At 30.7% G+C, this 12,025-nt stretch overlaps 1 protein-coding gene across 1 annotated transcript; it reads left to right on the top strand.

Moving 5' to 3' along the window:
• The first annotated feature begins 2,064 nt into the window (after window positions 1-2,064).
• LOC110715268 lies at window positions 2,065-3,527 on the top strand. The gene is made up of 2 exons (XM_021893832.1): window positions 2,065-2,307; window positions 3,435-3,527. The coding sequence occupies exons 1-2, from the start codon at window positions 2,065-2,067 to the stop codon at window positions 3,525-3,527; spliced, it is 336 nt and encodes a 111-aa protein (XP_021749524.1).
• The last annotated feature ends 8,498 nt before the right edge of the window (window positions 3,528-12,025 follow it).

The raw sequence follows: 12,025 nt of genomic DNA, 5'->3' as shown, positions 1-12,025 counted from the left end.
CTCCAAATAATGCTTTTTTTGGGCTTGATTCTTTAAAAATCAGTTTAATAAAAAATAAAGTCAAGTCTGTGAAAATAAGTTCAGTTTAATAAAATCGGTAAACGTAAAAAAGAAAAATATGATAGAGTAATTTCCGTTACATTATTTGTATATAACTAGAAAATTCCGTTACATTTATATTTTCGTCGTTTTTTTACTCATATAACATTATAAGGAACATGTAGGAAAAGTGAGATATGGATAAATCAGTTAAATGATCTACCGTTATGTTCAAAATTTAATTCTTTTGAAAACCGTTTTGTTTGGTGTTCATTCTTTAAAAAGCTTGTTATGGTCGTTGTAATTACCTTTAAAAATCCGTTAAATTCGTTACATTCACCTAAGAAGCTAAGATTTGTTATATTTGTCGTATTACACCAATATTTGAATCATTTAGGATTTATTACTAATTTTAAAGAATCCCTCAAGTACACAACTTACATTCCATATAACTAATATCAAACACTAATCGCATTTTTAAACATGAACTTGATTATACGTGGACATACACATTGACCTACCATGCAAAATACAAGCAACGTTTTCCCATTGCTTATTAACTCCTAATAAGCCCTATACAACATTCTCATGACAAGTGTGACTAATGAATATCCATTGGATAGGAACAAGGACATCTGACTCGATTCCCCGCTTCTTCTTGATTTTTTTGTGAATAAACTTTTCTCTGATAAGGTAACATATCTCCTCATTTAGGGATGGTTATCACAATATCACTAATTATGATTATTAACCTCACTAATTATAATTATTAAACTTTCCATCCTCATCCAAACTCTTATTTGGAAATTGCCACATTTTAAGGACTACTTGAGCAAATAAAATTAGATTTTGGACCTCAATCTCGTTAGCATGTAAAATTTAATCGCTATGGCCTAAATATCAATGACAGGTAAGAAAAGATAATTTGCTAATTATAAATACATTCACGTGTACCACCTAACATGAGTATTCCATTAGTTCAAATGTATTGATTTCAAATAGTGTACTCATTTAAAACGGATAAAATGAGTAACGACTTTTATTATCTTTTTTCTAATGAAATGCTTAATACACTGTACTTCTTTATATATACGCTTAGTTGTATGGATTGGTGTATGCAACAAATATGGATCATCATTGTAATATTGAAATCGACACACAATCTTTTACGTACGAAGCCTTTTTATTTATACAAGTACGTATGTGATTATGAGAAGTACTTCATGTTTTTGCATGTATCGAAAATATATAAATATTTAATAATAATTGTTTTGGGGTTTTCTGATGTCCTGCGGGAGAGCTACAATTCCGAGACTGGAACCGGACGCCTGTACCTGCAAAATAACGGAGACTCCTGAGAGCTCCGCCTCCAACGGTCAAGTTAGTACCTGATTAAGGAGTAATTAATACAGAAATTAAAGTAATAAGGTCTCTCTAGGTGAGAGTATTTAATGTAGGTAATCTGCTTTGCTAGCGAGATCAGCCGGTTATTAGTGTGTTCCGTAATGTTTCTCCTCCGTTCCGTTAATTATTCCCCCCCTTGATTAATGAGGATTAATCGAGTATTTATAGCCTTGGGAAGCGTGCAACTCTCTAGGTTTAAGGTAAACCTAGGGCCGATCGGGCTTCTAGACTGAAATGGGCCTTGATGGCCGGTTGTCCCATTTGGCATGGGTGGACACGTGGCGTGTCTTAAGTGGTCCGTGGAGGACGCGTGGCGGAACCTGGTTGGTCCACTTGTCAAACGGCGCTTGGTGGATAAAAATCCCCTAATCAATAATAATAATAATAATAATAATAATAATAATAATAATAATAGATATAAAAAAAAATTAAAAATAAAAAAAGCAAAAGGTAGGGGTACCTAATGCAATTTAAAAGAATTTATGGGCCTAATACCCAAACATAAACTCTCCGACTATATAAACATGTACACCCCTCTCGTATCAATTAACCATATAGCCTTGCTAAACTCCTTACTTTGTCCTGTTTTTACACTCTTTCATCAGCCCCCCCAAAAAATATATGGCTAGGAAACCAGCAAGCTCCTCCTCAAGCGCGACGATGAGAGAGCACAGATTCAGGCCAACAACGATGACAATGTCAACCTTGAGCAGATTGGGAGCACGAGGACATGAACGTATTACTGGCACCGATCCTAATGGGACGGTGTCATTCATCCATGATATGAGCTCCCCTTCATACCGCTGGCTTCTTCCAGGATGGCTTGCAGAAGAGCGAATTCTTGCTAATGGACGTGTCTATAAGGTATATGCATGCTATATAAATATATATCCCTTTCCATTTTACGTCTAAAGTCGATTTCATTTTTTTATTACAATTTTTTATTTAATTTATCTTGAATGTATTGACAAATAACATATCTAGTATGAGTAATTTTAACAAATTTTAGAAGTGATTTTAGTGGTTTATAATTTTTGTGATAAGAAAATAATTCATAAATTTTGAAGCGAAATGAATTTATATTGGGATCGATTTATCTTTAAAAAAAATTGAGATCGATTAAATCATTTGCTTGTTAAGATTGGGGTTTGAGTGAACATGTTTTAAAGGTTTTGGTACGAAATAATGTCAAGATTGTATATATTAATCCAAAAAAAATTATTGAGTTAATGTGTTTTTACATGCAAATAATCTTTATTTTGATTTATTGAATTTATTACATGTATGCACAATTTGTGTGATTAAATTTTAATTGTTTATGAAATTTACATTCTAAACAAAATTTAAATATTTTCATTCAATTTGAGAGAAGATAGACGAGATGATACTTTCAAGTCTCGAAATTTATGTTTGTATAATTGTATGTCAATCAAATATTTGGTAGAAATTAGATCTAGACGTCCAGTGAACGAATTTAAATATATATCTAGAGAACACCAAAAATAAACCATTTAAAAAATTTATTTATTTATTTATATTTAATTTAAAAAATTGATTTTTATTAATTGGTCAAATTTTAACCAGCTAAGTAAAAATTGTATTCCCTCCATTCTAAAATGTTATTCCTGTTTTGACTTTTTATAGTCAAAAAATAATAAAATTTGACAAAAAAATTTTTTATTAATATACATATAAAAAATATATAATCATGTGGGTTAGGCCTTTTGAGAGTATGGGATGGGTTAGGGAATTCCCATCCCAAAATGTCTTTATAGGGTTTGATTCCACAACCTCATTATCAACTTGTAAGATCAAAATTTTCCACTAAACCAAGTCTTTGTTAGATCATGGATTGTTATATTTTGTATACGTGTGGGCGTGACCTTTTTTAGCTAAATATATAAGAGGTTTCTTGTGTTTAAATAATTCAATAGCTTATTAATTTCTATTTAACATCTTTTTTGTTTTTGTTTTTTTTTTCCAAAATGTAGTATTATTATGATCCTAAGGGCAATCAGTATAATACCAAATATGAAGTACTATATCACTGGTCCAAGCAGGGAATGGTTGTTCTTGACGTCTAAAAAGGTAATGCATAATACGTAATAGTGTAGTACTACTACATTTCGTTTATATTAATTTCCACGTATTATACGCAATTCTATGTCTAATTAAGTTGTTTATTTTTTGTATTTTCAGGACTCTTGAGCTGGACAACTATATTGGTCGAAGTCTCGAAGAATAATTATCCATGATAAACTATATCTGTTTTATTTGAACTTCTCTTAATTTAAGAATGTAGTTTGTTTGGATCCCTTGCTAAGACAATTGTTTTACCATAATTTGATGCTTTTAAGTGTTTAACTAGTATTGAATAATTATGGTCTTCTTTGAAAATTAGCAAATTGAATTTGCTTAATACTCCCTCTACGAGTCTATCTCACAAATCCTTACCCAATTTTTTAGTTTTAGTTTGTCTTAATCAGTTTACTTACTTAAAGTAATATTTGGTTGTTAATACATTCGGATTCATGATGCAAGTCATGCAACCATGGTATTTTTTGCTCATTTCAAAAAATAAATAAATAACTAAATAAAAAATAAAATAAAATATCTTGGTGCATCTTGTACCCGGATGTATCTAAAAATCTTCAAAATTATTTTTATCTTATAAAATGGAATAATACTTTTTTCTTGCTTAATTGCTTACCTTGAATTTTTATTTTTTTAAAAAAAAAAAGTTGTTTGATAATTATTTTCCCTCAAAAAGCCACCCCATCACATCCTTCCTAATTCAATTGCCCAAAAAAATGATCAAGAAATTGTCTGATGGAAGCACTTAAATACTTAATGTTTTCTAAAATATTTGAAATAATGCTCACTAGGAATCGAAGAATGTAATATTGTACTCCATATATTTGTCATGTGAAATTGCTACCTACCAAGTATATTGATTTTACAAATTAAAAAAGCAAACATACCCGACATTAATTAATTACTTGATTAGCAAATTTAACTATCAATATGATTAACTTATGGGTCTTTATTTAACCGAATAAGCATAAATTACAAAGAGGTTGATGAGGTTGACCGTACATTCAAACTAGGAGTAATGTTAGTATCACAGATTTCCCTCACTGATCATAGGTCAAGAGTTTGAATTCCTACCACCTCTCCATGCATACATTAGAGGAATTGGGAGAGGAACTTGCATAGTTGCATATACATGTCTTACATGTACTTAATTGACCAAAATTAAAGGCATCCTAGTTTACTCCTTGTGTCTTATGGACTATCGTTCCCTAATCAAAATAGATTTTAATTTATGTATGTATCCACGCCTTTATAGAGTAGTAGTGTAGACATGTAGTACTAGCCTTCTTTTTTGGCGTTTTTGGCTCATATATAACGGTTTATAAAAAATCTAGAAAGGGTGAGATAAACGGATACACGGTTAAATTAATGATCTACTACGTACCGTTATATTTGGTATAAAATCTTTTAATAAGCAACTATATATTCGATATTAATAATCTTTTAGTTTAAAATGTCGTTAAGTTCGTTATACTGTAATTACATACCTAATTAAAATCCGTTATGTTCAGTATAAAATTTGTTATGCTCGTTAATCGTCAATTAACCTGAGAAAATTCTATATCTATTATTTTCGTTGTATAATACCGATATCCGAATAGTTTTTGATGTATTATAAAATTTAAAGAATAACACGTACACCACTTACATATTATATACGTACGTAGTATTTATATACATAAGATCAAACATTAATTAATTGTATATATGAATATTTAGCCTGATTATACATTGACCATTCAAACGACTGAGTAACGTTTTCCCCTTGCTTGCTAGTTAAGTCCTAATAAGCTCTAAAAAACAACATTTTCATGAATCAAGACTAGTGTGACTACCAAACATATGAGATAGTGTGACTAAGTTGTGACTGAGCATTACTCTATCTGCGGATAGGAACAAGGATATCTGACACGATTCCCCCGTTTCTTATTGATTTTTCTTTGATTACTCTTTTCTCTAACAAGGTAAGATATCTCCTCATTTAGGGATTGTTATCACTAATTATGATTATTAAAAGTTGCAGTATTGTCCAATATTTATTTTCAAGATTGCCACATTTTAAGGACTACTTGAGCAAATAATTTCTAAATGTAGATTTTGGACCTCAATGTTATTAGCAAAGTTAAATTGCCGTAGTCTATCTATCAACGACATAGAAGAAAAGATAATTTGTAAATTATATATTCACGTGTACTCCGTACTACTATATACGGTTATACGGAGTATGTAACAAATATACTCCATAGATTGGTAAATTATTTTAATTAGAGCAATATAAAGTATTAAAATTGATACAATCTTACACTAACTACCAGCCTTTTTATTTAATTTATTACACATGCTATGACGAGAAATTGTTTTTGCATACATTAAAAATTTAGGACAGTTTTAAAATGGCTACATAAATTTTGTAGCCACTGTAATTTTTAAATCATGGTCATACATTTATCAATATTAAATCAACATCATTCATTAAATTGACTTGACAATTTTTTTTATTTATTATATTAAAATTAGTTGCTTAATCTCCTTCCTCTCTACACTACTAGATAATCATATTGCTCCATCATACACCGAGATATTTGCCTTTAAAGAATCAATGATCATATATAACAGAAATCAAAACTTGATTCGTCGAATTCTACCATTAATCATCTTCTTTGTACTTTATCTTTTTCATAATTTGTAATCTAATGCTACCGTGTTTAATTATTCCGTATTTGCTGTTTGATTATATAAATACAACACCTTATGTTATTACTAGGTGTATAGAAATTAATTCCCAATCTCCTATGAAAAGTATCGAAATTAATTCCCAATATCTTATGGAAAGAAAAGTTTGTAGAGGGACCTGCGAAAATATGAACTTATAAGAAGTACATCAATGGAGAAACAGTTTTTTTTTTTTTTTTTTTTTTTTTTGAGGGTAAAAGTAGTTTCTAATAAGATTATTTTTTGCTTAAAAAAAAAGGTCAAATAAATGAATGGATAAGATCTTCTCCTTAAAAATAAAGGGTCTAGATTAAAAATTAATATAATGGCCACATTTTCTATGTAGCCATTGAATAGTCATCCCAAAAATTATTTTTTACTTTTTAAAAAACCTCCTAAAGAAAAAGGATACCAAATGAAATATCAACAAATTTTAGGGCATATAGCCAAAACATAAAACTCTTTGACTTTATATACATATAACCCCCTCTCTTAATAAGTGATTTTAACGGTTTATAATCCTTAATTTTTAGTGCGAAAAAAATTTAAATTGAGATTGATTTTAATAAGCTACTAGATGATTGGATCGGAGTAGATCGAGTTTTGAATGTATATGTCTTAATGGATTTTGTATAAAATGTTATTCAATGTATATATGTATATATGAATCTGAAAGATTTTAATTTATTGATTCAATGTTCTGCTTATATATTTTTACATGCAATCATTAATTTTGATTTATAGACTTTATTACATGTAAATTTGTGCTAGTAAATTCATTCTTAACATTTCAAATACACATTCTAAACAAAATTCATTTTCATTTAATTTGTGAGGAGATAGATGAGAAGAAACTTTCAAGTCTCAACTTTATGCTTTTATTTTAATCAATTTTTGGTAGAATTAAATTAGATTAAGAGCGAACCATTTTAATTATATATCCGATATAATACTACTCCGTAAAATAAATAAAACAATTAATAAATTTATACTCCCTTATATTAATTTTAAATTTTGAATTATAATTGTTCTTTCAACCAGCTAAAATATCATTTGAAGTAAAATTATAAAATTTGAGTAATTCTTGATATTAGAGGCGTGTCACGTTTTTCAGTTTGGTATTTCCTTGAAATTTTGAGTCATATACAAGTTTCAAGCTTTCAACCATTGTTTGTTAGGAGTTACGGATATTTGTGCGGCTTTTGGGACTTTGATTAATTAGGGGAGCATATATTAGGAGAAAGCGTTTCTGGTTTGGGTTTGTTCTCTATTGGGGCAGGGCCGGGCAGTTGCATTCATGGGAAACGAGTAATTATCTCTCTAATCCTTTGGGTTAAGGCATCCTTACGTTACTTAGTACTGAAGTTCATTGTTTGTTTCAAGTGCGCTTTTATTATCAGAGTTTGATGTAGAAACCTTATTCAATTGGGATTTAGAGCTTTCTCTCGACTTTTATTTAAAATATAATGGACTTTAATTAATCCGACATTTAAAATATGCATGATTTGAATGATCTTTTTGATTTTCATTCTTTGGAGTTTTGATGTTTGCACAACAACAAAAAGGATATATAATTCCTTTCCTTTTAGAAAAATCAATTACTCTGTATTTGATTGTCATTAGAAGTTTAGATCAAATTTAAAGAGTAAAGCCGGAGAAAAGGATGATTAATATAAAAACCTATTTACGTTGTATTATAGAAGCTAAGTAAAAAGAAAGAGTGTTTTGCACGCTGGTTTTGGGCAAATAATAAAGCCACAAATCTATTGGTCGATGTTGATTATTACTCGTATTAATTGTCTTATATTTTATAATTTCTTTTGAATATTTGCTCCTAAATTTAATCCTAAGGAGATATAGTGAGGATGTAAAAAGCTAATTACTTTTTATTTAACTTGTTTGTTTTTTCATAATGTAGTATTATTATGATTCTGATGGCTGGCAATATTACGCTAAGTGCGGTTTTCTGAAGTGCTTGTACAATAAGGGAATAGTTGTTATAGATCCCTAAAAGGTAATACTTCCATAAGTTCCCTTTTTATATTTAGTAATACTTCGTACTAAATGTTTTTTAAAATTCCATGTATTGTACCCATTGCCAATTTGCCATGTCTAATTAAATTGTTTATTTTTGGTATTTTCAGGAATCAGGCTAAGCAAACTATATTGGTCGAGGTCTTGAAGGATAATAATTGAAAAACTTATTATTATTGAGCCTTAAAATTCTGTAATGAGATGTATTTCAACCGAACATTAATTTGAACTTCTCTTGATCATGTTGTTTGCCTGGATTCCGTATATTGTTGTTTTATCATAAGTTGATGCGTGCTTTATTTAGTTCGATTATTGTGGTTAATTAGGGGACTTGCTTACAGATCTCAAAAGTATCAACTAATAGCTAGCTTGTCTAAGCTAATTTGCTTGAGTAGGAAATTTCTTAAAAGATGGGAAACTAGTAAAAAAATTTAAAAAAAAAAAAAATCAAAATCAATGGGGTTTATTTAAATAAAAAATTAGTAGCTAACATTCATGACACGTGAATTAGCTTGAAATCTTACGTGGCATGAATAGTTTAACCATTGAATAATTATGGTCATCTTTGAAAAATAGCAAATTGAATGTGCTTAATATTCCATCTCATCAAAAAAACACTTACCCATTTTGTTGTTTTAGCTTGTCTTAACTTACTTACTGGATATTTTTTAAAACTATAATTCTTCCAACACATGCTTACCTATATTTTAATTTTTTGTTTTTAAGAAAACCGTTATACTTGTATTCATATTTCGTCACAAAACCTCACCATATACATCCTTCCTATCCAATTGCTCCCACATATAAAGAATAAGACTTTGTTGATGGAACTTGGAAGTACTTGAAATACGTAGTATTATAGTTTACAAATGTTTTCTAAAATAATACTTCGTACACTAAGTTAGCGACATAATGTGTATATGTTTTTTAAAATGATTGAATAAAGCTCATTACTCTTTAAAGAAGCAAAGTATTTACTATTTAATGCCACGGACTTTTGAAATAGCTACTCTTTTAAGAAGCGTACTTCGTATTAATACCGCATACTTTTGAAATAACTATTCAATACTGTTAAATTGTGACTCGAAATCTAGTTGGGCTGACTTTAAATGCAGATATCTCTCAAACTACAAGTGATCTTGAGGTGATTCGAGTTGGAGGTGATATCTTGTTTCAAGAGCTTTCCAACAGTAGGTCATATGCCCAATTCCGATAAGAAACGAAAAAGTTATGGCCATTTTACGAAGACTTGACGAAGCTGGAAACTTGCGACGAGGTTGCAAGTTGTAGCTCTATGTGAGTGAGCTATAGTTCGGCCCTATGAAGACTTGCGGCAGGCTTGAGCTAGCTGCCGAGCTATAGCTCGGTAGTTCGGTTCTTCTAGAATAATTTATGGAATATTTCCTAAAATTATATTTTTTTTTCTATGACGGCTATTTGAGTATACTTGGGGAACAATTTAGGGTTTTTATTAGGGTTTCCTTGTATTATAAAAAGACTCCGTAGTTGATCAATTAGATCATACCTTTTGAGCCACTAGATTTAGGACTCTTTGTATTATTCTCTCGTACTTTCTCCATTATAGTGAAGAATATTTTGAATCCCCACCCGTGAATGTAGGTCGAATTTGACCGAACCACGTAAATCCTTATGTTATTTGTTTATCTTCTTTATTGCTTTTCTCGTTCTTATTTTTCATTGACTTGTTCCGCATTAATCAAATACAATTACACCCTTATTTCCTAACAAATACCCACCTAATATACAAAGTATTTGACCAACAAAGTATTGGCTCACTTGGTAAGACTCTTACCTCAGATCCTAAAGGTCTAGGGTTCGAATCCTACCAATTGAGGGTACTCGAGGGTAGGGATTCCCTTACCCTCCCCTCTACTCTTAAGTGTCTGGCCCGCAAATACTGGATAAAAAAAAATGATAAGAGTTGAGATTTGGTCAGAGTCCTCTTTACACAGTATTTTTCTATACAATATATAGTATTTGTGATTAAAAACCAACAAATACAATAAAGTCAATCAAGACTCTTGAATTTTAAAACAAAGTTTGGTTTACAATAATGGAGTAAGAAATAATGCATCATCTCGCATTATATTGAAAGATTTGAAACACACATCTCTCTCTCATGAAGTCATGATTAGGGGTGAGCAAATCGGGTACCCGATCAAAATTTTAGGATTCGGACCCGAAATTGGTTAGGACCGGGTCCTAAAATTTGGAATCAGAATTGAAAGCGGTACAACCGGGTCCTAAAATTTAGGAATTGAAATTGATTCCACCGGGTACCGGTTCCGATTCCGGGTACCCACTTATATATATAAGTGTTGAAATATAATACAAATCATAATATTTTTTTTTGGTGTATTTTTACTTATATTTTTATATACATTAAGCTATTTTAATTATATTAAATATTAATATATTTTTTTTATTTTACTAATTAGTTACGTTCAACATATTTTTGTTTCTTTAAATATATTTTGTACAATATATGTTGAGTAACCGATATAGTAGAGTGGAGAGAAAAATCTAGAAGTTTTAGGGTTTTGTTTGATAGTGGGTTAGAGTTTTATAAGCAATTGGGCTTAGAAATTAAAATGGGTTGTATATAACTCTTTAGTTTCTTAAAAACACAAATAATCCACATATTATATCATGTACAACTGGGTACCCAGTGGGTACCGGGTCCAAAATTTTAGGATTTGGAACCGGTTACAACCGGGTCCGAAATTTTGGACCCAATCCCGGAACCGGTGAGACCAATTCAGGGTCCGGACCCGACGGGTCCTAACCAGTTCCAGGTCCGGTACCAGGTACCCTGGATCTTTGCTCACCCCTAGTCATGATGACATGGGAAAGGGAACCAAATGCAATGGGGGTAAGCTTAGAGCATATACTTAAACGCCGTGTTTGCCTTGCTTGGTCTAGATTCTTCTACACTAAACTAATACAAGTACAAAGTACTTACAACATTTTAAGGTACGAGATAATTAAATTGGAGAAATGATTTTGGCACACCATAATTTGATTTTAGCATACCTCTATCTGTGAGCATAATTTTTTATGCTCCTGTCACATGAAAGTGTGCCAATATCAATAAAAGGTGTGCCAAAATTATTTTTTCCAAATCGCTGCAAATAATTTGTAACGGAGGTAGTATAACCTCAGTTACAAATTAGTACTAATTAACGAAGATAGTACAATAATAGATACCACACTTCGTTCAATTTATTACCTTTTATTTTCAGGTGTGGAGGGGGCCACAAAGGGAATGAAATGTACGGGGTTTGATCATGTGGCTAATTTTCTATACGGAGTACACTTTTCATATCTAAATAAGTACATCAGCTTGATTAGTGCTATTTTAATTTTAAGTAGTCCTAAATGACATTTGACCATGTTCGTATGATATTATCTAGTCTAACTCTCATGAATTTGTTTTTGAACACTTATAAAGAATGTAATACTTCCTTATAACTTTAAATTGGGACCTAAGTTAACACCCTAACAACTAAGGTATATAAGAAAATCTAATTAAAAACACGTATTAACGTAAGATCAAGTATCGTCGGGTGGATATCATGTAGACCTGACAATTGTGTCGTGTCGTGTAGTGTTCGTTTTCGTTTTTGTGTCAGAAATTAAACGGGTTGAGAAAGCTCAACACTAACCCAACTCATTTAATAAACGTGTCGTGTTGTGTTGACCCAATTAAATAATCGTGTCG

The sequence above is a fragment of the Chenopodium quinoa genome, unplaced genomic scaffold, assembly GCF_001683475.1.
Source record: "Chenopodium quinoa cultivar QQ74 unplaced genomic scaffold, ASM168347v1, whole genome shotgun sequence".
Lineage (NCBI taxonomy): Eukaryota > Viridiplantae > Streptophyta > Magnoliopsida > Caryophyllales > Amaranthaceae > Chenopodium > Chenopodium quinoa.
Note: the sequence above shows the minus strand (reverse complement) of the source record. Positions and strands in the feature narration are given on the sequence as shown.